Genomic DNA, 27,370 nt, shown 5'->3' on the forward strand with positions numbered 1-27,370 from the left:
TTGGTCTCTTCTCCCAGGCAGCCAGCACCAGAACAAGAGGACACAGTCTCAGGCTGCGCCAGGGGAGGTTTAGGCTGGATGTTAGGAAGAAGTTCTGTACAGAGAGAGTGATTGCCCATTGGAATGTGCTGCCCAGGGAGGTGGTAGAGTCACCGTCATTGGAGGTGTTCAGGAGGAGACTTGATGGGGTGCTTGGTTGCATGGTTTAGTTGATTAGGTGGTGTTGGATTGGTTAATAGGTTGGACGTGATGATCTTGAAGGTCTCTTCCAACTTGGTCTATTCTAATGTTTTATATGTGTGTATGATTTTCTTTAATGCCCTAGTGTGGAAATGCTGGTGAAGTTTGAGCTAAAAATGCTTGCTAAGGTGCTACAAGTTACTTATGGCTTTATCATTCCAGAAAACACTGCATAAGTACCCATTAGGTATATGTGTATCTGGTTTGATGTTCCTTTCAGGTCTGGAGGAGAAAGCCTTGCAACATGAGAAGTCCCTTAGCAATATGAAAATACTTACCATATATAAGGAGGTGACATAATTTGTATTGAACTGAATGAAGTTTGAGAGAGATTCTTGCATGTTGGAAGCTCCTGGAAGTGAAAATAATCAGTGTTGCTGCATGTCAAATTTTAGAGTTACTAAACCAAAATATGCTGATGCTAGGTTCTGCCTTTTTTTCTGTGCAGTGTAAAAGCAGTGCAAGGTATCATAATATTTCAGTGTATCTGGAGGCAAGACACAGTATCTTCTGGGAATTGTGGTCTCATAACTGGCTCTGTGCTGTATTCAAAGGTAAGACTTGGTCAGGGATGTGCTACTTCAGCCTGGAAATATTGCCATTTTACTCTGCTGCTGCAGGCTGACTCTTGTGCTGAAATTAAAGAGAACTTAAAAAAAGGGCAAAAACCAAAACCCAAAGCTGGTAATTGGTGAGTATGATGATACTGTGAGCTCATCCTTTAACCTCAGGGAGGGAAGCCTGCTTAGTCATAGAGCCAGCAGTACTCAGCCAATAAAGCTGCCAAGGGTGAGCTTTTTGGAGCATAGTAATGCTGCAGCTTGAGCATCTATCACTTTGGCTTAAACTATGGGCTATTATTAGGGTGACCTACAAGGTATTTTTCTGTGTAGAAAAAAATTCTGAAAAGCTAATTTTGTGATACTTTCTTTAACCATCTCATACTGGATACACCAAACCCTCTTTTGATTTTGGTGATATCTTAGGATTTATTTCTGCTTACAGTTGGAAGAACTGGGGTGTTCCATAAGCATGTTTTGTTCAAAGTACCTTAAATCTCCTTCCTACCCAGTAGTGTTGTTTGCACTGTCCTTTGTTTTGTGCAGCTGTAACTTCAGTTGTGCTTCGATTGCTACAGTCTTCTCAAGTGACAAGATCACTTCTGTAAAAGGCATGTAATATTTTTAGGGGTCCTTGTAGGGAATACAGAAGTAAATGTTCCTTTCCCTCCTTTAGATTAGCTTTGAACCTCCTTGATTTGGTATTTTGCATCTTAATACTTCTGTTGCATCTCTTTGCTAGATAGGTGCAGTTAGTTCTAAACCAATCTGAGTTAGACCAGTTGGTGGCTTTCTATCTAGTAATAGAAAACACAGAGACAAAGGTCCATAGAAGGGGAAGTTTGGAGAGCAGTGCTAGTGCAGTGCTTTCCTGCTAACCTGAGAGTTCTTTTTCTAAAGGTCTTCTGGATATCTGTGTGTGATAGTTGCTTTTGGGCAGTTACTGTTGTGTTCTATGTAGAAAATCTATAGAACTTCTAAAGGTTGATGATGATTTTGGAAAGTAAGCTAATGTCATTATTTATGTTACCTGAGGTGTTGAGGCATAGCTGTTAGCTCTGTTGATGCTGCAGAAAACAAGGATGGAGAATAACACTAATGCTGCTGAGTGGCATGTAGCAACCTTTCCACCTCTACGTGTTTACTACCAGGGATTCAAGTTTCCTGCTGTAGAACTTTTTTCTCTCCTAATGAAATTTTGAAATAGGAAAAACTTACTGTATGAAATCCTTGTTTGTGTACTAGTTGCAGTTTAGAGAGACTTTTCCATCTCACGTGTCCATAATTTCTCCTAGAGTTATTTTTGTCCTGTTGAGAGAGGACTGGAAAATGAGCTGAGACGTTGTGCATAGAGGAGGGAGGAACGCCCTGGCGCTGTGATACGGGATGGCAGAGGTCCACTGTTTGTAGCCAGGGTGAAGGGGGAGGGAGCTTGTGGAGAAGAGCTATGTAACAGCCTGAGGAAGTGAGTCACTTTGTGCTGAAACACAGGCCCGTGGTTCCAGCGCACTGAAGCCAAGCTTGGCTGCTGAGGTGGAAGTTGCGTAAGTTAATTTAAACTTTATCTTCTGCTCCCAACCCCACTTCAGTATGAAAATCTGTGCTGTAGCCATATCCGTTTAGAGGAAGCTGAGGTTACAGAACTTCACTGTGCTGTGTGCTTTCGTTCCATTGATTTTCATTTTGGAGACAGAGAGAAACGGATTGCAGGTTTCAATGGAGGGGATGCATGTGCTAGTCTCATCTGGTTCACTCCTTGCAAGCTTGGTTTTATAGCAGAAGGAATGCAATAAGAATTGTGGCTTATCAGTTTGTTAAAGTCTTTCTGAAAGGTATTGGCAGCATGTTTGAAGTGAACGGAGTGCATGTTGAAAAGTGATAGTAATAAAGACTTGTGTGCTAGTTGTAGTTTAAGAATTGAATTAAATTTTAAACTAAACTTCCTAAAAGATTTTAGGTGTCCTAGTAGAAATACTAGTAGATGTATTAACATGGTAGACTTCAATCCTGCAAACTAGGGTTCTAAGGCTAGGTTTGTGGATGTTTTTGTTTTTCCAGTGTAGGAGGAGAGCAGAATTATCCTAGACTTCATGTTCCAGGAAGTCTTTCTGCTCTTTATGCATGCAGCTTTGCTCTAACATTGATACAGCTGTTCCTGGACACCAGTAAATAATCTGGCTGAACTTCTTTTCCATGAGTGTGACCTGAGCAGGAGCAGTTGCCTTAAGTTGTTGAAGGAAGTGTCTGAGAGAGCAGCAGGTTTTTTTCAGTGCTTGGATGCTTGATGGGCAATTCTTAATTGGAAAGGAACTGTAATGACTGGCCTCGGGGGGGGGTGTGTGAATGATGGGCTGCCACCTCTTTGTTTCTTTCAAAACACTGAGCTGAGCATCTTACTCTGTGTGTGGCTGCAGCCTTCATGTACATATCTTTGGGAAATGCAGCCTGAGCTGTTATTTTTCTTTTGGCAAGTCATGAGCAGTCTGTTTTGTCCTTCTAAATTCAGATTAAGAACAGATTATTCTGATACAAGAAGACATAGAAGCAATTGGTCAGGTGAGAGGGAGTTCAAGAGAAAAACTTTCAGGATGAGCTTGCGTGATTAGTCAGAAGTCTCTGTGCAATTGGGAGTTGCATCATGCAAATGCAGTGTGATAGCTGGTTTGTAAGTTGCTTTGGTTTACATTATTCTGCCAGGTCACATGTATTATTTCTTACACATATCCTGATCTTCATTTCCATGGGAAACATGGCAGACACATGCTTGCTTATCATGTGAGGGTTTATATGCCTGTTTTGTCTGTTGGTGATTCATTGCAGTTGCTTCTCTGTTTCAGGACCTGTAACTAAGTGGATCCTACTGACCCCTGAACCGCAGAGGATAAGAGTGAAAAGAAGTGGGAGAAGTACACAAAGAAAAAGGAAGTGGATGCACTTTCATCTGGACCTTTTTCCTGCTTTTTATTACTAAAACTGAATGGAAGAGAGAGACTTCCGTGTGTTTCCTCCCCCAACCTCAGGGATGGGTGGATTGTAAATACAGTGTGTGCAGCTGGGAGAATAGAGTGAACCATGAATCTTCAGGCTCAGCAGAAGTCTTCAAGCAAAAGGACTGGGAAACGAGTTGCCTATTTTAATGAGCAGGAAATAGCTGTGTCATCTAAAGAACCACAGCAGCAGCTTAAGGAGGGAAGGTACTATGGTCCTGGTGGGAATATACCAGTCTCCCAAACCATGGAGATTTCTCAGGCAGGAGGATTAACAGGTGCTCCTAACAATGTTGCTTTAATGAACTCTGTTTACAGTCAGGATAGAGCAGAATCAATGATGATGTCCCAGACAGTAACACCTGTCAAATGGCAAAATTCAGTAATGGGCAATCGGTTGCCAGAGAGGGGTGACAGCCACTGGCAGTCTCCCCCTTCCATGTGGAACCACAGTATGGTTTTTGGGGGCAACCCAAAAGGACCCCACTCCAACACTGGTGCACCAGCCTTCTATGGCCACTCGGAAGCCCTGAAAAGAAACCAAGAGAAAGGAGTGTTTGTGTCACAGCTGGACTTGTATGGAGATGCCGTCCAGCAAATGATGTCCCAGAAGGCTCAGCTAGAACAGCAAGCCCTGGTCAGACAGCAAGCTCAAATGAATTCTTTTCATCAGATGCAGAAACAGCAGCAGCAGAGTCAAAGTCTGCCATTACAGCCTTTCCAACTTGCATTTGGTCAGCAAGGCCAAAAGCAAGGTCTTCCTGAATTGTTACATGTCTATCAAGAAGCCCCAACTTCTTCCAGTCAGTCATTTACTGCTCAACAAAAACAGCAAGCTCTTCCCCAGCTACAACTCTTTGAAAATTTCTATCCTCAACAGCAGCAGCAACAGGCTGCCACACAAGCCTTCAGTCTGCAGCAAACTGCTTCTTCCATAGCACAGCCACATGTGGCAGCTGCAGCTCCTCAGCATCGCATGATGGCACACCAGTTTCAGCAAACAGAGAGGAACCAGGAACTATTCAAGGTTCTAACAGAGCAGAACCAGCAGACTGTGCTACCTCAGACCCAGATTCCCTTTCCAAGAAGGTCACGGAGACTTTCCAAAGAAGGTGTCCTGGTGACACCTGCAGGAGAAGTGTTGGCTTCCAAGCAGACAGAAGAAAAACCTAGCAATTTATTTCTGCATCACTGGCAAACACATCAGCAGGAGGTCCCGTTACAGCAGACACCCGAATCAATGGGCCACAGCAAAGGCAACTATTTGCAACCCAAGAGAATTGATCTGGGACAGAAGGATGTCCTGGTCAATAGTGAGCTGTGCCAGACAGAAATAGACCGGCAAGCCACAGCCCAGAACGGTAGAGGTGAGGAGAAAGAGACAGCAGCAGCTGAAGAAAGCACTCAGAGAACTAATGATTTTCAGGGTGTCAGAGGTGGTGTAATCCAGAGTACACGACGGAGACGGCGTGTTTCTCAAGAAGCCAATTTGCTGACTTTGGCCCAAAAAGCTGTAGAGCTGGCTTCTCTTCAGAATGTGACGGTAAGGTGTACATCTTAACCAATAGAGAATGCTTCAGACTACAGAATAGGGGTGAAACAATAGGAATTTATGTCCATATGCAAGATAGAATGCTATCATGATGCAAGTGTTGTAGTATGGCAAGAGCAGCTCTGGAGTAGTGGCATGTAAGTTCAGCTACTGTGATTGATAGATGTGGGAGAATAGAGATCTAGTGCAGTGAAACCCCCTAGGGGCAATTTTGTTTCGCTTACACTGAATGTGATTTTAGCCCAGGGTTCCAAAATTACGGACATTTTCAGCTTAGGCCTCGAGCTGCTCAGGAATTACGAGAGACAAGTGTAAGCAGTTGACTTGGAGTCTTTTTACGTCAGAAGGGTACTAATTACCTGCCAGTTCTAGCAGCTGTAGTGTTTCTGAATTGTGCTATCTGAAAACTACATAATGCAATTTGCATGTTCAACATTGTCAAATACTGAAAGCCTGAGGAAGCCTCACTCATGTGAAGAGTTTACACCAGGCATAACAAAGGTCTGTCTGAAGCTGTATCCTGTTTCTGAGAACGACCTGCAGCAAAGGCTTTGACATTGGTAACCTGAGGACAAAGTCTGCTTTGTAGGCTTTATGTAGGGTGTGATGGGGAAAATACTTGTGTGGGAAAACACTTTTGTAGGAAAATACTTATGTTCACTACTGCTGCCCTTTTGGTGACCTCTCAGTCTAAACTGTGCGGGGTGTATTCCGTATGGCAGGATAACAGGGTTAAAAAAAGTAGGGAAGGCAAGTGGTGGGATTTTTTGGAGTTGGGTAGGCTTTTCTTGTTTGTTTTCAGTTTTGTTTTCTGTTGAGGTTTTCTTTTAGCTGTGGTTTGACAAATATTTCATTGAACGCCTCTCAAGTGGAGCAAAGATACGCTTCTCTTTGGAAACTTTCTTACCAGAGGCTGCTGAGGTACAAGTCTTAGAGTGTAGCCTGCTTTCATGTACAGTTTTGCCACTGAAGCTACTGCTAGGCAGATTGCAAAGGGAAGAGAATTTTATCGCCTCTCTTTCTTGTCTTCACCTTTTATCCTGGTCCGTCTGGAATGTGCTGCCCAGGGAGGTGGTTGAGTCACCCAACCCTGGATGTGTTTAAAGGTTCTTTGAATGTGGTGCTTGGGGATATGATTTAGAGGTGAACCTTGTAGAGTAGGGTTATTGGTTGGACTTGGTGATCCCAAGGGTCTTTTCCAACCTGAAAGCTTCTGTGATTCTCTGATCTGTGGCTGGTTTTTCCATTCCCTTAGACGGGTGTACTGCTTGAGTGAAAGAACAGAATTAATAAACAAGGAGGGAGATATGCACAGCCTGCTCCATCTCTTGCACAGCCATCAGCAAACAGTGACTGCTGACACTATCTTCAATCCTTTTTGCTCTAACTCCAGTGAAACAAGCAGATTTGATAGAGAACTAGTAGTAGGTAGCAGCAGGAGCAGTTACTTGCTTATGCTTTCCCAGCTGTGGTATGGTTATATTGCAGGAAGGCCCAGAACTCACACTGCAGTCTGATCACCATCACAGTGGCAAGGAAGAGCTACATGAAGCATTTAGGAAAGGACTCTGAGAGGCCAAGTAAGAAACTGGCCCTTTGGAGGCATGTCTGCTCCCAGCTAAATTCATAACCTAAAGATCAAACGGAAGTGTTTTGATAGATGCTCTTTTGTTCTTTGTAATTATGCAAGCAGCCTATTTGTTTCCATGATGGCACTAGCAGATGAACCCTTTATGTTCAAATATCTTCAGGCTTTCAGGATGAGGTTTTGAAAGATGTTAAAATTCTTACCTGAGGTCTGATGGATTTTACATCTTCAAGGGAGCTGGATTTCATGTGAGGGAGAACAAGGAAGTATTTTCTGGTGGAGGATGGTCTGTTTTTCTTATTAGTGTCTTTCTGTTACAAACAACCTGGAGCCTGTAAGAAGGCCATAGGGTTAAATTATTGGTGAAAGAAGACAATTCACAATTTAAATGAGATTTTTGAGCATTCCAATGCAGGTGTGTGCACTTCATCAGCAATATCTGTCTGCCTGTTGTGTCACAACTGATGCTTTGCACCGGAGCTGCCTGTCATACTGTACCTGCCTTTTTCAAGTGGTGCAAGCTTAATTGCTGCTTACAGGCTGCAGTGCATTCTCAACTCTTAGTTTTATGGTTTCATTTCACACATAAGTGTTACAATCAAAACAGTGGTGTAATTTGTTTAATAGTGCAGGAAATATTTCTCAGATCTGAAATGGTTGTCTTAAGAGTGTCTGGGTTTAAATGTTCCTTTGTTGAAGGGAGACGTAGGTTCTAGTAACCTGGCCTCTTTCTCCTGGCACAGAGCAGGACACCAGCTGCCACATCCAAAACAAAACCAACCAAACAAAAAATTGTATTTGTGGATTTGCAGTTCTGGATTCACCTTCTTTATTAATAAGCTTCAGTTTCACTGCGAAGAGAAGCTGCATTTACTATTAGCAAGATGATACAGATTGATGGCAGAAAACACCAGATGAGCAGGTGTTGCTCAAAGGCTGGTTTGGTTTCTTGTCTGATCAGAGCAGTGGCTGTGAAGCAGTTCTTCCAGCTATCACAACTGGGTTTTGTCTGTGAGTTCTAAACTTTTTACAAACCACTTGAGGCATAGACAGGATCAGTGCCAAAATTATTGATGGGTTTCTGTGGGTCTTCTGGGGGACTCTAGATCCCTTAGCAGTTCTGCAAGTGAAGGTCCTGTCCTTACTCAGTGTCTCCTTTCTACTTGCCTCTGAGCATAGTCAGACAGTTGTGAAACTGTTTAGAGATCTGAAACAAATAGCTTAATTCCAAAATCAATCGTGTCTCTTCTTAGTAAACCTTAGGTATGTGTGATCTTTCACGACCAGAAAAGATCTGCTATGGACCTCAGTATCTTTAAGGGTGTCTCAACTATTTACATTAAATTTCTAGTGACAACTTTTCCCTGTCTCTGCTACTGATCAGGTCTCCTCCTTACTCTTCTCTTGAAGGGGTCATCTCTTCCATCATCAAGAGAGTGAGTTCTTTGCTGGTTACCTCCCAATCTTGAAAACAGAAGGATCATGTTTAACTGATCATGCAGCCAAAGAAAAATGATATCTTCTCTGGGATTCTATGCCATAATTTCCTCATCATCAGGAAATCATCAGTTTATGACCTGCAGAGATCTGTGTAGTACACAGGAAGTATCTGAGCTTTGTAGATTGGTCAGAATTGGTGCTCATTCACATATTGATACCGACATTACTTCTTTGCCATTATTCTCTCAGGTACTGACAAAGCATGTAGAGTGTTTGCGCTAGTAACAGCTACACCAGGAGGAAAATGCACTTGATTAACCAAGACTTCTTGGCACTGATCTGAAGAACGTAGTGTGACTGCACCACTCTAAACAGTGGTGCAAAACTAGCTGCTGTGGATCTCACTGCCAGAAGACCCCAGAGCTATCCCAGATGTTTAACTAGGCTTCAGTAACAGGGTCATAACAGCATAAATTTCCTGATCAGTTGAGGTCCATATATAGCAGCATAAAGCCGTATGTGAGCTACTGCTGGAGGTATGAGCTGTACTAAGCAAAGTAGGCTTCTGTTTCTAGTAGATGACTTGTTACAATCAGGAAAGCTGCTTATGCCATGTAGATTGGGGGAAAAAAAAAACCCAACACAGCACAAAGGTAGCTCAGATTTTTATATGAGAGATTTAATTAAGATTATTCTGGCTCAGTCTTTCTATACCAGAAGTCCAATATTTGGAATTAATAACCTGCAGCTTATGCTCATTACTGAAACGGAAGACCCTTTGTTGGAAGCTGTGTGGCAGGGCACAAATTCATCTGGAAAATAAAATGTCAGACCATAGGCAGTGAAATGATACTGAAAGATGATGCATACAAATATTTCAGTAGATGAGACTTAATTCTGGTAATGCTTTTGTGAAGGATTCTCTTGCCTGCAGTAACACTTTTCCAAATCCATTACAGCTTGCAGATTGTATTGAGAAACTGGATAGAGACTGAAAGTGAGACATCATCTGATTTATTATGGAAGTAGAACAGAACTTTTAAGCAATCTATTTTTCTTCTCAGGAACTGGATACTTCAGAAGAGAAGAAGAGTGTGATGCTAGCAGCTTCAGGACCTACAGCTGCAAAAAGTGTTGTGGAATTTGCCAGTTCTTCACCAGCTCCCAAAAGAGCCCGAGAGGATAACAGCCTTGTGCCTCTTATCATTCCTGTGTCTGTGCCAGTGAGAAAAATTGACTTGCAGAACCCTGGAAAGGAAAAATCTGAGGATGGAAAGCTCCAGAAAGGCCAAACAAATGATCGAGCTCTTTGTGAACGCAAACCTTCTGTGATAGTCACTCGGAGGCGATCCAATCGTAATACTAACATGGAAACCTCAAATCAGGTATGGATAGACTTTAGAACCCAAAGATGAGCCAAATCTGTTAGACTGAATTACTTAGCTTTTATCCATAAGCTTTTTTATTAAAGTAATTTAATCTAAAGACTTGAACTTGGAATAGAAGTAATTTGGGGACTGTAGATTATTTTTTTTCATCATAATATTGCCATGTATTTGGGCATCACTAGCTTTTCATGACTAATGCTAATATTAGTGCAGCTAAACAATGCTCTACAGCTAAACAATGACTAAAGCCAGATGGTCACTAGCACTGGAATAAATTGTCTTAAGTAAAAAGCACTTTCTCCATATGTACACTGTTAGTAAGAACTTCTGAGTAGTGCACATATCTCTGTATATGAGTAAATTGCAAAGTGAAGACATTGTTTTTCCATGGAATTGGAAACATTTTACTGAGGTTCTTAAGGTCAGTATGTGTGTGTTCCCCTTCAGTGTGGTGCTGTTGAGTGTGGTTTTGGTATTTTTTTCTCTCCCATTCGGAAGAACAGTTGGACGTTCAGATACCAGCGAAATGGCAGGCATCTAAAAAGGGTTCTGTGAATTTAAATGTGTCCATTCTCTCACTGTTGTTTGGTGTCACCCTATATCTGTAGCAGCTTTCTGCTGTACTGTTATACCTTTTTTTAAAGCTACCATGAGATCACCGTCTTTCCAACTGAAGCCTGAACCATGCCTATGTGTAGTTCTTGTGAAATACAACTTTGTAAGCACTAAGAGCTAGCATTGCCACCTAGTTGTTCCTGTGTCCATTCCGTTCCTCATCTTCTTCCTCCCTCTTTCTCTTTGTGCCTATTGTTGAGACACACTCCAATGCCATATCCAGATTTTGTGCTGCCTTGAGAGATTGCTGTCATCTCGCTGTTTTTTGAATAGCCCAAGGTTTTAAAATGAAATGAAATATGTAATTGTTTTCTAATAGCATGAAGATGCTGTTCCAAAGGATGAAGCAGAGGGCTTTGCCCGAAAACCAAAGCAGCGGCCAAGACCTGAGCCACTCTTCATCCCACCAAAAGCTGGCACCTTTATTGCACCACCCGTTTATTCTAACATTACTCCATATCAGAGCCACCTACGGTCACCTGTCCGTCTGGCAGATCATCCTTCAGACAGGAACTTTGAGCTACCTCCTTACACTCCTCCACCAATTCTTAGTCCAGTGAGAGAAGGATCTGGGCTGTATTTTAATGCTATCCTCTCTTCAAGTGGTCATCCAGTTGCTCCACCTCCAATGACTCCTAAAAGTGCTCACAGAACTCTGCTTAGATCAAGTAAGTTCTACTTTATTCTTCATTTCTTGGCTAATTTTTGATTAGGAAGCATGTAATAATAGGAAGATCGTGATGTAGGAGGTGTAATTGTGTGGAACTGCAATGACTGCAGCTGGTATGGGGGAAATGTATTGCTGCTTCCATCTAAGCTTGCATGTTAAGATGCGTTCACAAGTAGTCTGCAACACCCCCTACAGACGTTCTTAGGAATAGACAAGTCACTTGTAATGGATTGTCAGTGTCTGGAACTGAGGGAACAGAAAGTAGTTACTACTAAGATGTAGATGGTGACTGGAAGGTAGGTTCTTGGTTGTCTTAAATTCCTTTAGCATATGGGTATCTTATTTGAGAGAGGGAGAATTCTGATTAGGGTTACAACCCATGTGAAGAATAGATATAAAACATGAAATTGATCTGTCTGAGCATTTCTTTCTTTTCCTTGCAGATAGTTCAGAAGTTACCCCTCCTGTTCTTGCAGTAGTGGGGGAAGCCACCCCAGTCAGCATTGAACCGTAAGTGCTTCGTCAATTTTTAGCCTGGTAGTAAAGGCTTCCTTTCCTCCTCCTAAATCCTTAAGCTGATCCCTATGTCTTAGAAACATTGAAGCTATCCCTGTTGGTGACTCAGAACATAAACTGTCTTTATTTAAAATCACTCCATAAAAATAAATAATATTTGTTTGGGCAAACACACCTTGTAATTGTGGTGCTGTTAACTGCTTTCTATTAACTGCTCATCTGTCTCTGTGTTGGAATACTATTGGATAGCTAAAGGTGGATCTACCCTGTTCTGTTGTATACAAGCACTTCTTTGTATGCTGTATGTTTGCTTTAGAATGGGAAAATAAAGATTTAGAGGAAAGCCAAAACACAGTGTGGAAAGATGTAGTTCACTCTGCTATGGCCTGGCCAGATTTGGGTTCCCTTTGTCATGTGTTAGCTGCAGTGCAACTGTAAACATGACATTGCTCCCTCCTGAGCTAGCTCAGTCTGAAAGCATTACAGCCCACTGCATACAGTGTGTGTGGCCTTGGCTAATAGCTTCATTAGTCTGTTTTAGCTGACTGTGTGCTGGGAAAGTTCAGACTTGTGGACCCAGCAGCAACAGGGAACACGATCTGGAGATACTGAAACTGGAGTTACAAGCTTAGGCTTGGTGCCAGTCCTGCTAAACCTGACCAGGCAAAACAACAATTACAACAAAAAAACAGAGCAGTAAGCTTCTGTGCACAACAGCCCTTGTAAACTCTCTGGGAGTGTTAACAGCAGAAGTTCAGTGCTGTAGAACTGTGGCATGGTAGTTTAAATTCATTATTGTACCTAAGTTAATGAGCTCTTGTGAAATCTAGACATGATGCGTGGCATGGAAATCTGTGTGACGTGGAAATACGTGTGGCAGAAGAACACCCGTGTGGCTCTGTATTGCTGACTCTCTGCTCTAACTCTGCAGCATATCCTGCCACATTTGAGATACTTAACTCTAACTATTCCCAAATAAATACCAGGCTTCTTTTTCTTCCAGAATGGCTTATATTTTAAAAAATAACTGGTGCATTTTCTGTAGATGTTTCTTCCCTGCTCCCCCTCTCTCATCCTTTTACCATTCTAGCTTCCTGTTGGAAGCTGAATTTTCTGCGCTTTTGGCAATGGGCTGTCTTGAGCAAATGTTGCAATTGTGAATGAACCCAGATTATTATTGCCACCTGCCACCTTTGCAAATCCCTGCCAAGCCGAGCCCTTTCATGGAAATAATCACCTTTGGTGTTTAAATCTGTTCTGAAAATGGTTTAATTCATCTTTTTTATTGTTGTTTCATTTCACGCTAAGCCAGGGGAACCTCTTCTTCAACAAATATTTTTTGTTTTCTTAATCTTCTCACTTGTCCATGGTGCAGTTGCCTTTGGCTGTTGTCTGTTGGTTAAAATTGCTGAAGTTTGACACAAAGGTAGCTGCAATTTTAGATGCACGTGAAAATTTCCAGTGAGTTGCTGGACATTTCAAACCATAGTAACTCTGTAACAGAAGTTTACCTCCTTTTGCCAAAAGGGAGTTCCGTGCAGAGTTGTCTTGCTCTCATCTTAAGCCTTACTGAACAGACACTTATAGAGGTAGATAGTTTTAACCAAGGTGAATTAACAAACTGGTTTCATTCTATGTTGTTTAGGTAATCAGTTTGCTGCTCTAGAGCTAGTTTGTGCAGCCCTGTTGTGGTCAGTTTTGTAGATGTGTAAAAGAAATACAGTAGAAAGCATTTACTAAAACGAAAAATATGTTTATAATTTGATTTTTAGTCTTGACTGTCAAAAGCCAGAATAAGTGTGTTGGGTAGCTGTTTCCTGCATCTCCTCATTTATATGTGCATAAATTGTAAACCATTCCCCTCAGACAGAATCACAGAATATATCAAAGATCATCCAGTCCAACACTCAACCCAGCACCAAAGGGTCAACACCATGTCCCTAAGCACTAGGTCCACACACGGCTTGAACACCCCAAGGGATGGTGACTCCACCACTGCCCTGGGCAGGCCTTTACAATGTTTGATAACCCTTTCAGTGAAGAAGTATTTCCTAGCATACAGCCTAAACTTCCCTGGCTCAGCTTGTAACCATTTCCTCTAGTCCTGTCACTTGCCACCAAGGAGAAGAGGCTACCCACTCCTGACTCCAGCCTCCCTTCAGGTAGTTGTGGAGAGTGATGAGGTCTGCCCTAATCCTCCTCTGCTCCAGACTGAATACACCCATCTCCTTCAGATTCTCCTTGTAGGTCATGTGCTCCAGGCCCTTCATGAGCCTCACTGTCCTTCTCTGGTCATGTTCCAGCACCTCAATATCCTTCCTATTGTGAGGGGTGCAGAACTGGGCACAATACTCAAGGTGTGGCCTCAGCAGGGCTGAGTACAGGGGGATGATCACCTCCCTGTCCCTGCTGGCCCCAGTGCTTCTAATGCAAGCCAGGATGCCATCAGCTTTCTTGGCCACCTGGGCACACTGCTGACTTACAATGTTGACTAAAACAAATACCCCAAAGTCCCTCTCCGAGTTGCAGCTTTGCAAACGCTCAACCCCAAACCTGAAGAAGTAGATCTGAATCCACTATAGGTGCAAAAGAAATAGTTTGGAAGTTCTTTTTGTGTGTGTGTAATAGAAGTCAGCCATTTGTTCTGAAAGCAGGCTTCTCCAGCTCATGACATCTCTTGATGCATACTTGCTGACGATGTTGGAGTGATGTATTATGCAGAAAAAAAAAGAATGGAAGTGTTTACTTCTTCCCCTTCCATAATAGAAAGTGATAGCCTTTTCTGACCCTTTAGTACCACAGGCATCTTGGAATTCAAAACATCCTATCAGAATAAATATTCTTGGGGGTTTTTTATGTGTTAACATGTGTTGTTTCAATTCCTTCCCACATCTTTTCCAGGGTCTCACTTTCACAATGGACATGTATGTCATTTTGGAGCAGCAGGAGACCAGAAAAGTCTGGATGCTGTCATTTTTTGGATGTTACTGCTTTTGGATGCTTTTGTTACTTATTGGACTAGATCAGGCTTTTTATCTGCTAATTGTTTCCCCTCATTCTGGGGGAGAACCAAGCCAAGACTTGAGAATTATGGCAAACCTTGCCCTGGGCAGGGAACTTTACTTTTTTGTAATGAAGCAACACCAGAGTTTAATCATCTTGTGTGCACTGCCTGACCTACTCTCTCAAAAGAAAAAAACAGCAACTTATTTCTCCATCCTTTACTATTTCAGGTGCTACCAGTAGAGTGCTAGTTGGCTGACATCTGAAAGAGCAACTCTTTTTCATTAAGTATAGCTACCTTATTTCAGAATAGGAGACTTAAAATATAATTAAAGTGCTCTGAGCAGCAGCTGTTTTCAAATATCTTGCTTTACTGTGGGATTTTCTTACTAACTTAGCTTGGACAATTTCTTTTGCTTTCTCTTCTGGACCTCTGAATTGCATGCATAGTTTACTGTATTACTTGGAAAGTTGTCCTTGGATTTATGTTAACATGCAATTTGTGTAGCTACCTCTGTCTCTCTGCATATTTTACCCACTGAGTAAGAGATGCAGAACAATTACAGTGGCCCTCCATGCTCTCACTGCTTGCTGTGCTGCAAGACTTGCTCTACCTCCGAGTCTGGTAGGGCAGTCTTCCAGTAGTGGTTCTTACCTGTCTGTGCACAACACTCTGATTGTACAGAGTAGAATCTCTGTTGATGGACTTTAAGCAGGTGTAGTGCTCTGTGGATTGCACACTGAGAAATCTGTCTGCTCATCTGGAATCTAAAAGTACAAGATCGTTGCTGGAAGAATGAGCAATACAGTTTTTATTGGTTTAGCTTTTTGGTTTCCGCTGTTAGAAATAGTTTTTAGAAGATAGTAGCTTGTGTTATAATCATAAAAGCCTGAACTTTGATCCTGTTTGGAATGGAGAGTTGGAATAAATAGTCTTCAGAAGGCCTTTATGATTTAAGTGATGCTGTGGTTCTGCAGTTATGGGTAGCAAAACATTAACATAAAGCCAGGCTTGCCTATCTTATTCATGGGGAGCAAGCTTAGCATAAGAGAAGTCCATGTGACAGCCTCTCTCTCATGATATGATTATTGTGATTAAAATGGTGACTATTGAAAGCTAATAGGTTAGGCTTTGCTTTTTTTGGTTTGTGGGTGGTTGGGGGTTTTTTGGTGTTTGTCTTTTAGATTTCTTAAGGGATCCTAATTTAAATACAACTGGAACCATTGTCGGTTAGCCAGTGAAAACTGGTAATGGATGTAAGACCTCTTACCTGTTGAATTGTACTTAACATAACCTGAAAGCTGTTTGTGTTCTATTCCTGAGCTGACTACCTTTCAGTTTCTTCCTGAGAAGTGCTTCTAGGGAAGATGGAGACTTTCTGGATATTGTAAAGGGGGCCTGACCATTACTTTTCACCTTCTCTGTAGGCGAATAAATGTAGGAGCTCGTTTTCAAGCAGAAATCCCAGTACTCCGAGACAGATCTCTGGCAGCAGATGATGAACATAATGCGGAGCTGGTGTGGCAGCCGTGGGGTGACCTGGAAACCAACAAAGTCACCCAAGCAAATGGTAAGAATGTGGAAAGCTAGTAAATGGGACTGAACTGTCACAGCTGTTGTAGGGGGTAACCACTGTAAGCATGATGTAAAATTTCTCTGAGCTGCCAGAGACCTGTTTGATGTTGAAAATCATCTTAGGAGTAAAACTTGTCTATTGGGTTGCATGTGGTGGGGGAAGGATGATAGGATTGTGTTTTAAGTTGAAATAAAATGGAACCATTTGTTAGTGGTCAGTCAAAGAGCAGTCTTTCTCTCACTGAAGTTTCCTTCTCTTCCTTTGAAAGTCACATGCATTTCTGTACTCTCAGGGGATGTTCTGGACATAGTAGTAGTTTGAAAAAATGAAGTTGTAAAAGGAAGTCAGAATGAGGAAGTGGGAGTTGTGGCAGCTGATAGCAGACTTGGGAAACTGTCTGCTGTTGGTACACATGAGATGTGACATACCTAAATCCTGAATGGAAGAGGAAGTGGGTACGTTTGGAAGAAATCTTTCTGATGAGAGTAAGAAAAAGGGGTATTGTGAAATGGAAGTTCACAATATAAGGGGGAATTCAGGAGATCTCTGAGGTGAAGGGAGATGAGAAGATGTAGTAAAGAGGAGGAAGTTTGCAATAAACTCCATGTGTAAACAGTGCTGCCTGTAGAATAATGCTGACTTTGTGGTCTAGTGAGTTTGTGTGTCCAAATTTGGCCCAGATAAATTGGCAAGACCATTCAACTTCTCTTGGAGTTTTACTTTCTCTTATGTCTAGCCCAGCTTCAAATGAGCTAATAAACGATGTGAATCCTGTAGGAAACTCAATTTAATCTTCTTATCTGAATTTATTTGATACCTCTGGAAATAGTGGAAAACCTGCTAGCTGCTGCCTGTTCAAGCATTTTTCCTGGGGCTGGAACCAACCAGGAGCTGGCACTGCATTTCTTACATGAAGCAAAGGGAAGCATTCTGGTGAGTCTTCCCAGCTTTTCACTGTGATGTGGTCAAAGATGTTAATGAAGACAAGACAACCTGTCCTTCCTGAGAGGAGAGCAAACTCATCCCTGCACATCTGGCTCTCACTGTTTAGTGTCCCGTGGATGTCCCTAAAACAGGTTCTGCCTGAAGTACAATGTCACATTCACTTACTGCCTTGTGTATTTCCAACTTCAGCATGTTTGGCTTTTTGGCAAACAGGCTGGCAGTCTACCAGGGTGAGTGAGCTGAGACTGCTAAATGAATCTTAAATGTTGTCTTCCTGGGAAGATGACCACATTGAAAAGAAAACTGATAGGCTGGGACTGAAGCTGAGGTGTAAAGTGCAGTGTCTTGCTCCTCTTATTCTTGGCAGACCTGGTTAACTTCTTTGTGCCTGTCTGTAGAACTGTGCTGCTAATTTTATATCAGTATTGTAAGACATGATATACTTTCACAGATGTTCTTTGACACCCCAGGAAGCTCTATAAAAAAGCAGTGTGTAGCATAGGGCACAGGGTTGTCATCCTTTTGTAGTTCTAAGGTTGATTTAACCTGGCATAAATCAGCCCCACAGTCAGGAATATCCCACACTTTTGCCTGGCTACTTGTCTCCTGCCCCCTGTAGAGCACCCGAACTGACTCTTGTGAGACTGTATTGACCTGCATTGGAGAACAAATGAAAATTCCTTGTTGTGTGTATGTGCTAGGTTTATGCTAGATAAGTTCCCACAACCAGCCAACCATTGTGAATGCTGTTGCCAGCATTAGGAAGGAGCAGGGCTGCCCGTGGCAGCAGGAGCCCACCGCTAAGGTAGTTTACACTGCTAGTGGACTCATGACTCTATCCTTGCCTTCCTGCTAACTTTGAAAACACTTCCAGTTTAAAGGCAAGGTAAGATGCATCTTGAAAGGAGTTATATTTTTTTTGTGTGTGTGGAACATTTCAGTCATTTGACTGCTCTGATTTATTTTGCAATATTGCTTAGTTAAGTGTGGTAAGATTGCCCTGATTGGGACGTTTAAGGCAGACATCATTTAGGGCAGCATTTTTGCATCTGAATATGTAACTTAGGCCTTCAGGGGGTGAGAGGAAACTGCTGCACAGTCTCTGTGGAGTTAACTCTCTCCTGATACCACAGTGATTGTATTGGAAAGTGTCAATTTATAGAGACATGAAGAGGTGCTGAGAGCTTGCCACTTACCACTTGCTTGTGGTACCCAAGACTTAGTCAAGAGTGTGATTTTTAAAGCTGTCCCACGTGTTAAACTCTGCTATGGTTCTTTTCAGTTAGCTTGCCAGAAAGATCTTTGAGGTCTCTTCCAACCTTAGTGATACTGAATACTGAAAGGAGAGAATTAACAATTACCTGATCTTTTAATACCCCCAGCATTAAATTAACAATTTGATTTGTGTTTATCTTAGGAAGCTTTGACCAAACTGCTGCTGAAGAGGCCAGTACGATCACCTACCCACCCTTTGGCAGATTATCACTACACAGGTTTGTTAATTAGAATAACTCTGTGCTCCTTAGAAGTAAGGAATTGTTTTACCCTTTTCTGCTCTGTGTGACATTACGATCAGATTAAAAGACCACTCTTCTCTCTGTTAAGTGAAATGATAGCTTGCCAAGAATTTTGCCCCTGTAAATTGACACTTCTAATGTAAGAAATGCTGTATCTCTCAGAATATGTGCATGTGTGTATTTGCATATGTGTGTGTTCTGGTTCCCTCTGTGGGGAAAAGGGAAAGTGATCCTTTCAGCCACAGAGGATACAGCAAGATAGCTACTACGTACAAGAAGGGCTCTGCTAACCTCAGAACCACATCCTTTTTGGCCTGAATTTGTAGGGTGGAGTTGAGGGAGCTTGCTGAAGAAAGCTCAGCCAACTATTGCTGCTTGTCAATACTTCTGCAAGATTTAAATGCCTTAAACTGCCTTTGTAGTCTTGCACCTAATTAGGAAATAGTCAGCTGTGTGGTAACACCAACTTCAGTGATCTAGAGTGACCAAAGCCACTTGAAACATCTGATGTAAGGTGGCAGGGAGACATCTAATATAGCTGGTGCTGCAAAGCATAGAAATTACATTTCATCATTATAACACATTCCAGCTCCAGTGGTTGGGAAATACTACTTAAGTAACCTCTGTTAGACTGGAGAAGAATCCAGATTGTGTTTATTAGAGACAAGGATGCTAGGATAGTAACAATATTGGAGATGTAATATATCTCAAAGTATAGTGGATTGCAGCTGAAAGAGAAGCTCCTGTTCTCCTGCCCCACTATCTCTTATATAAAATCTAATGACTGGGCCACACAGAGTGTGTCTATTCACCTTGCTATTTTGTTGGAGAATGTCGTACTTCATCTAGCTGACTGTATTTTTGCAAGCTGAACTGAGTTAACCTGTGGTGATGAGTGCTAGATCTAACACAAATGAAGTGAAGAGAAGAGGGCTGAAGTGGAGCAGTAGGGGAGTGGTAAGCAGCAATCTGCGGTTATGCTGGATTAGGTGTGATGAGAAACTGCACCCTTGCATGTGTGCATTGGTCTTATTTAAGGTGAACACTGAATAAAAAGTATGTTGAAGAGTAAACACATAAAATTGCAACTGTTACAACTCTTGCTTTTCTACAGGATCAGACAAGTGGAAAGTTGCTGAAAAAAAGCTTTTCAACAAAGGCATTGCAATCTACAAGAAAGACTTTTTCTTGGTCCAAAAGCTTGTAAGTTACTTTTTGTTTGGAATGACAGCAGTGATACCTTCTTACTTGTTTGTTGAGCATTTAATACAGGGAGTTCAAGTAGAATTTTCTGAAAGCCCAGCATTAAGCACTGAAATCTTGCCTATAAAACCAAAAAGAAACACATCCTTGCTACTGATGTGAAGGACCAAAGAAGGGTCTGTGAACGATGCATCCTTTGGGATCTCTTTCCAGTTTTCTGTGACAGTTGAACCGAATGCTCCCATCTGTTTTCATGAGCTGTCACACTTCAGTGGGGTAGAAATCACTGAAGGAGCTTGAGTCTGAAATCTGAGTGCAAAACCAGGAGCTGCATACTTACTTACTGAATAAATTCTCAAAAGGCAGTTAAGTTGCAAAAGCCCAGAAGCGAAGAATATATTCCAAAACTTCCAGGAAAACCACTGACAGAGAAAACATGGACAGGCACAGATCATTGTATACCACCATGTGTGTATGGAATGCATGTGGCCAAAATGGGAAAGGGCTTCAAACCTTCCTTTCCATTTTTGGTTTGGTATTTCTGATTTGGTCTTCGCTCAAGTGCTGCTGGAAAATAAAGCTCCGCCATAAAACTGAAAGGCTGCTCTCAAACCTGACAGCTCAGTTGGAATGTTTTGGAGGCTTGAGAGGTGCCTTAAGCTTACAAAGTGCCAGGTTCTGTCACCTTTACACTGACCAGCTTTTCTCTGGAAAGTTGGTCCTGTAATTCTCAGTAACAGTGGCAAACAGGCTGTGGGATGGGGCCTGTGGGCAAGTATGTCACGGGAAAGAAGGTTTTCACAGCAGTTGTGGTGGAATGGAGAATATTGTACCTTTTAGTCATTATTCATAAGCCTTTTTAAAGTCACATAATCCATCAAACTTTTATGTTTTTTAAACACCAGATAAAAACCAAAACAGTGGCTCAGTGTGTGGAATTCTACTACACATACAAGAAACAGGTGAAGATTGGTCGGAATGGGACCTTAATCTTTGGGGACATAGATGTCAGCAATGAGAAATCTATGAGAGATGAAGCTGAAGTTGACATCAAGGTAATTCCTAAGTTTCCCTCCCATCTTTTAGGTTGTAGTGTGAAGTTTGGGTTGGTTTTTGTGTGTGTGTGTTGTCTGATTTCATGTGGTGTCTCATTTGCTGGTAAGTGTGGATGAGTCTAGACTCTGAAACTTGTGTCCTGTGTCACATGAAGTTTACTTATGCCAAAATTAATGGTTCCTTTATCTTTTGGTGAAGAGTTCCCATAGGTTTGCACGTGTTCTTCCTCCCAGAAGGGACATTTACAGTGAAGAACAGGAGCATATGGAGGAGGAAGAAGAGGAGGAGGAAGAGGAAGCAGAGGAAGGGTTGGATAACAGAAAGAAGAACAGAGTTCTTTTCAAAGATGAACAGACACTACAAGATGATGGAACAGTGAGTGCTGCCTTGTAATTGTTGTGCTTTCTATGCCACCTTCACTCTGTAACTAGTATAGAAAATACCAGATGGACAGTTCCAGATATAAGTTTCCACTGGACTGAAGTAGATTTGAGTATTACTAGCAACTGACTGTATGCTGTGGTGAGAGAATTGGAATGAGTGAGGAGGGAAAAACCCCTGTGTATTCCTTTGTGGTTGGTACAGATGTTGGCCCGTGATGAGAACTGCCCAGAAAATATCCTGAAGATTTTATCTTCAAATGGCCTGGAATAAATGAAATGTAGTTGCTCAGCCACTGTTTTCCTTCTGATGGTGGGTTTTAAGTTTCAGTTTGCCTTAATTGTTCCTCTCTCTCCAAAGGCCAGTGATGCCAATATGAGTCGAGAGACAGCTGTCACAGGCAGAATCGGAAGGAAGCCAAGGGAGACAGCAGTGAAGCCTCAAAAGGCTGTTACTGTTCCAGTCCAGAGGAGGCGGCGGAAACAGAAGATGAAATCAGATGCTACCAGTAAAACTCAGAACACAGAAAACACATTTCCATGCAAAAAATGTGGCAGGTAAGAGCAACTCTGCTTCCAGCAGTGGTTACAGAATTCCAGTAAGGCATATCCTGTGGAAGCTTCTTCTCAGACATGTTTTCCTTCTGTCTAGGTTAGAGACATTGGCTGTGACTTTAATGACTTGCTACCCCAGTAATCCTTGCAAATGAGGGATTTTTACATACATTGATATTGTGATACTACAGCTTGGATATTATGATACTACAACCTGCTGCTGACTGTTTTTCCTAATGAGACACCACCTGCATTTCAGCTGTGTGCAGTAATTAGTGTTAAGCTGCCCTTTCAAACAGCTGTTGAATTGCCTCTTATGCCAACATTTGTGTAACAAGTCATGTCCCTGCATTTGCTAGATCACATTGAGAACAGGATATAGACCTATGAACAGTGATGCAGAAATACAAGACACTGCCAGTGTTTAAGCAGCAGGTATTGGGCCAGTGGGAACACAGTTCATCTGGTTAGACTTGTGAGGAGCTAAGCAGTCATCCACATCCTGGCCACAGACAAAGGAGAAGCAGGCAAAGGTTCTTAATGGTGTCTAAACTTTTCTTGCAGCATTTGGTGCAAAATCCAAGTCATTTATAGCAAAAGGCAAGGAGATAGATCACAAAACTGCTAAGTCAGAAGAAAAAAGCTCAAGTATTTTTGCAGCATAGGGGGAATCTCTAAAATCCAGAGCCCTGATGTGTTAAGCATCATGTGTATTTCAGCACTGCCCCTCTGAACTTAGAATATTTAAGAGCCAAAGGAGAAATAAGAGGAAGTGGCCATATTAAGAAACTTAGAGAGGGGCTTCAGGGCACTCAGGATCTTCTGCTAGCATTCCACCTAGTGCTGGAGCCCCATGTCAGAAAGTGGTGTTTGCTGCAGGTGCTCTATTACAGGCCCAACCTTTGTTCCTGAGCTGAAGCTCACAAACTTGAGTCTGGAGCAGCAGAAGCTCTTTTGGAGAATTAATGTAGGAGAGATCAATGCTAATGTGTGTGTGTGTGTGCTTCCTCAGAGTGTTCTACAAGGTGAAGAGTCGCAGTGCTCACATGAAAAGCCATGCGGAGCAGGAAAAGAAGGCAGCTGCACTGAAGCAACAAGAGAAAGAAGCAGTGGCAGCAGCAGCAGCGGCAGCCCACACCCGGGCCCGTCAGGAAGAGAGCAGCGAGAGCGGGAACAGCAGCAGTGGAAGCAGCAGTGCAAGCTCAGATGAAGATGGAGAGATATAGCAGCAGACCAGAATTGGAGGGAGTAGCAAGGCTGGACCCCATCTCCCTCTCAGTGGTCTCACTTTTTTTTTTGCTTGCACTTTTCTGACCTGAGTCATCAGGTCTCAGTTTCAGTGCTGCCATTTCCTCATACGTGTTCCACTTCACCTTGCCAGTACTGACCAAGCCAGAATGGTGGATGAAAAGATTGTTTCAACTTGGTTGGGTTTTTTGTTTTAAAAAAGCAGTAAGATTTCTTTTCTATTTATAGTGATACCTGAGGTACATAACAGAACAATATCACCTGCAGTGGAAATAAGTTCTCTCTCGGGTCAGTCAGACCTTTCTTTTTGTGCTTGTCAAGAATCGTAACAGGGCTCTTGGATATAAAGATGTCCAGACTTGAGCAAGAAAATGATGCTCTGCTCTGGACTGTGCGTATCCAATTACTGTGACACTGGTATTTCTAGATGTTTCCTTTCTCAGTAAGTTCTCTTTCCTGTTACACTTTCTTGCCTTTCTAAGCGTTTACTCAGGCAGCCAACAAGTTTTGTGGAAAGATGGTGTGCACTTTTTGCTTAACAAAAAGTGAGACGAGCAAGACACTCTTCTCCCTTTTGAGGAAGTTCTTGTTTTCAAAATAAATCCTGAAGTGGTTTCTTCAAGGCCATTAAGAATGCATCAATGGATATAAAAATACCCTGTGGGATTGGAGTAGCCACAGGCCTTGCAGCTTGACTCATCTTGGAAAACAAAATAGTTTGTCTTTGATTAACTTAAGGGAAAGTAGTTTTGGCTTTACAAGTGCAATTTGAAATGAAAACTGCTGGTTTTGACTTTGGGAGCAAGTTTGTTTAATGAAAATGAACCAAGACCACCTCATGTGTGGATTGTGTGCACCTCAGAGATGGGAGGAATGGACTCTCATCTCCAGCAGTGATCCCTCTGTGAATGGCTTTTACCTCCAAACATGTTCATTTCTTTCTTGTTGCAGCCCTCATTTATGCTTTGAAATTACCATCATCAGGAGCTTGTGTGGTGGGGATCTGGTTTCCCAAATACTTCTTGTCAGACAATGTGCATATGCAGAAGCAGCTTGTTGGCTCTTTCCGCAGCAGTGGTTGGACAGCACTGCCTGCTGGGTTGTCCTTCTGTCAGCCTTGTCCTGTGCTGAAAGGCTGACTCTTCCTTCACAACTGACACATGCTAATAGTCCAAAAAGTCTAGCCACCAAAAGCCTGCTGGTGAAAGAGAGTTAAGAAGTAGTGAAGTGGTCCAGGTGACACATGATAGATTCATGCAAAGCTATCCTGTATGTCATTGTAGCCCTCAAGATTCAAAGAGTTGGATCACTTCCTTGTGCTTCTCAGGCAGTCAGTCCCAGCCCATCTGTTCCCAGCCCAGCTGCCAAGCTCCCTGCCTATAGCCAGTGCTGGAAAGTGGTGCTGATCCCCCAGCTTTTCGTGGGTGGTGGGATTGTGTGGGTGCTGCACCAGCGGTGCAATACCAGAGGAGCCAATCATTCCCGCATTCCCAAGCAGGGATCCCAGGAAAGCTGCTGTGCATGAACTACAGGGTTCCTGACTGGCTGGCTTTTTAAAAACCTTGACCCTTCAAGTCACTAGACAGAATCACTTCCCATACTTAGCCTGGAATTTAACTCCAGCATGCCATCTGGCAGCCTCTTCCTGCTCTGTGGTTTTGTGCAACCATAATTGCTTCTCTCTCTGAGTCTGGGAGCTTATGTATTGTACCATGTTTGCTTTGACATGTGTATGCCTTTGGATCAAATCCTCTTCCTTGACAGCAGAAACACTCACTACTCTTAAAAATAAGTAGGAGTATCGCTAAGGACTGCACTTTTTTCCCCACTGTTGACACTTTTGCCTCTGAAGTGTTCAATTTTCTGCCAAGGTTGTCTTTTTTATTCCTAACAAAATCAGGTTACCTTTCACTACTTGGGTGATTGTTCCAAGCCCCTGCATGCACAGGCCTCGTTGACTAACTAGACTGTGGAAGCAGATGGCATGTCACGAACAGTTAAAATCATTTAAGAACTGCAGAGAACTAAAAGCCACTAATCTTTAAAAAGAAGCTTAAGCAAATCAGCCTTTCTCTTAAGTTTCAGTGTTGAATGTTACCTTTCCCCTGTTGTAAACTAGGAAAAAATCTTGTCTGCTGTTACTCCCAGGGCCTTTTGAGAGGACGGAAGCTTTAGCACACTGTGCCAGGACAGACACTAATCCTCACGGTCCACTTGTAGTACTGGGATTAATCTCAGTAAAAAGCAGTGATGCTATTAAAGTTCTGGAATATGTTTCTAGGAAGTTGCCAGTGGTTTCTAGATCTTGAGAACTGCAGTGGAACAGTTCAGAAACCAGCAGGGCTTGAGAGTATTTCAGAAAAGGCTTTAAGTGATGTAGATACTGTTACACTGTTGTAATGAATGTAATGCCTGAAATACCAGTGGTGCAGCAGCAGAATGGTGGTGCACTGTTACTTAACAAAGACTAGGAGGACCTAGAAACACACAAAGAAATGGAGATGGAGGTGGAATGAGCACACATTGAGAAACATGACAAAAACAGATTGGTTTTTTGGATTGGAGAGGAGATCTGATTAAACTTCAGAGCTAAAACATGATTAATCAAACTGTCAGAAAAATGCTTTTGCTGCCCTTGCTAAACACTGCAAAATCCATCAGTATGTAATCCCCTAGGGAAAAACCAGATACTGTTCACACAGGGACAAACCAAAGCTGTGTTTAGCTTCAGGTCTTGGTTTTGACAGTGATCAGGAGCAGATGCTTAGGAAAAATCAAGAGGCAGTATGGACTAGTAGGTGTAGTTCCAGCCAGAAGAAAGGATGCTCAACTATTAAGGTCTGGTAAAGCAAATCTGCAGAGAGGTTTGTGCTGAAATGTACTGTTCGTAGGAGCAGAAAACGGGGATGTTTCTCTGCCTAGTCTCTTTTGCTCTCTGTAACACCTGTGTTTACTTCAGTATGTATTACATGGTGATAATGAGCAAACATTTAGTCATGGCCCAGAGGACTTTGAAGTAGTTTTAGATGTGGTATGGCAAGGTATGAAGACAAAGAAATGATCAGATGAAATGAAATATAAAGATTTAGGAAGCAAATTATAGGATTGCTCTTGGTACCAAATTGATGTTCGTATAGATATGATGATGCTTGAATGCAAGTGTTTAGTTAAAGTCTTTCATCCACCACATCTATGATTGATTCTCCCTATTTTAGGAAGTTGATGTAAAAGTGATTTTTATTCTTGTGAATGATAAGCTGTTGAGGTGCTGATAAGAACAAGTCAGAGGTTTTCTTTAATGGTGCATTCGCCCATAGCAAACTCCTGGCCAAGCTATCAGCCTGTGGCTTAGACAGCAGCACTCTGCACTGGATTAGGAACTGGCTGGAGGGCTGAGCCCAGAGAGTGATGGTGCCACATCCTGCTGGAGGCCAGTCACTAGTGGTGTCCCCCAGGGATCAGTGCTGGGCCTAATCCTATTCAGTATCTTTATTGATGATCTAGATGAGGGGATTGAGTCAACCATTAGTAAGTTAGCAGATGACACCAAGTTGGGAGCAGGTGTTGATCTGCTAGAGGGTAGAAGGGCTCTCCAGAGGGACCTTGACAGGCTGGACAGATGGGCAGAGTCCAAAATGATGGCATTTAACAAGTCCAAGTGCTAGGTGCTGCACTTTGGCCTCAACAACCCCATGCAGCGCTACAGGCTGGGGTCGGAGTGGCTGGAGAGCAGCCAGGCAGAAAGGGACCTGGGGGTACTGGTTAACAGCTGGCTGAACATGAGCCAGAAGTATGCCCAGGTGGCAGAGAAGGCCAGTGGCATCCTGGCCTGCATTAGGAATAGTGTGGCCAGTAGGAGCAGGGAAGTCATTGTGCCCCTGTACTCTGCATTGGTTAGGCCACACCTTGAGTACTGTGTCCAGTTCTGGGCCCCTCAGTTTAAGAAGGACATCGAGACACTTGAACATGTCCAGAGAAGGGCAACAAACCTGGGGAGAGGCCTGGAGCACAAGCCCTATGAGGAGAGGCTGAGGGAGCTGGGATTGTTTAGCCTGGAGAAGAGGAGGCTCAGGGGTGACCTCATTGCCCTCTACAACTACCTGAAAGGTGGTTGTAGCCAGGAAGGGGTTGGTCTCTTCTTCCAGGCAACCAGCACCAGAACAAGGGGACACAGTCTCAAGCTGCACCAGGGGAAGTTTAGGCTCAAGGTGAAAAGAAAGTTCTTCACAGAGAGAGAGAGTTATTGGCCATTGGAATGTGCTGCCCAGGGAGCTGATGGAGTTACTGTCCCTGGAGGTGTTCAAGAAAGGATTGAATGTGGCACGTGAAC

The 27,370-nt window shown here is 42.7% G+C and overlaps 1 protein-coding gene across 1 annotated transcript; it reads left to right on the forward strand.

The window, feature by feature from the left end:
* Positions 1-700: 700 nt before the first annotated feature.
* On the forward strand, positions 701-26,882 carry MIDEAS (mitotic deacetylase associated SANT domain protein). Its single transcript, XM_009900588.2, has 13 exons — positions 701-794; positions 3,638-5,330; positions 9,432-9,752; positions 10,690-11,038; positions 11,484-11,550; positions 15,988-16,130; positions 16,966-17,069; positions 18,499-18,574; positions 19,713-19,801; positions 20,707-20,856; positions 21,056-21,232; positions 21,599-21,795; positions 22,805-26,882. Exons 2-13 carry the CDS (start codon positions 3,873-3,875, stop codon positions 23,016-23,018), a joined length of 3,345 nt encoding a protein of 1,114 aa, XP_009898890.2. The 5' UTR covers positions 701-794; positions 3,638-3,872; the 3' UTR covers positions 23,019-26,882.
* Positions 26,883-27,370: the final 488 nt, after the last annotated feature.

Source organism: Dryobates pubescens, chromosome 5 (genome assembly GCF_014839835.1).
Source record: "Dryobates pubescens isolate bDryPub1 chromosome 5, bDryPub1.pri, whole genome shotgun sequence".
Taxonomy (NCBI): Eukaryota; Metazoa; Chordata; class Aves; order Piciformes; family Picidae; genus Dryobates; species Dryobates pubescens.

Excerpts from the sequence above, each read along its gene's own strand:
- MIDEAS (XM_009900588.2), top strand. The coding sequence starts at position 3,873 with ATGAATCTTCAGGCTCAGCAGAAGTCTTCAAGCAAAAGGACTGGGAAA. Across the intron at positions 16,131-16,965 it reads CAAAGTCACCCAAGCAAATG|TGGAAAACCTGCTAGCTGCT; the intron begins GTAAGAATGTGG and ends CTCTGGAAATAG. Across the intron at positions 17,070-18,498 it reads AAGCAAAGGGAAGCATTCTG|GAAGCTTTGACCAAACTGCT; the intron begins GTGAGTCTTCCC and ends TGTTTATCTTAG.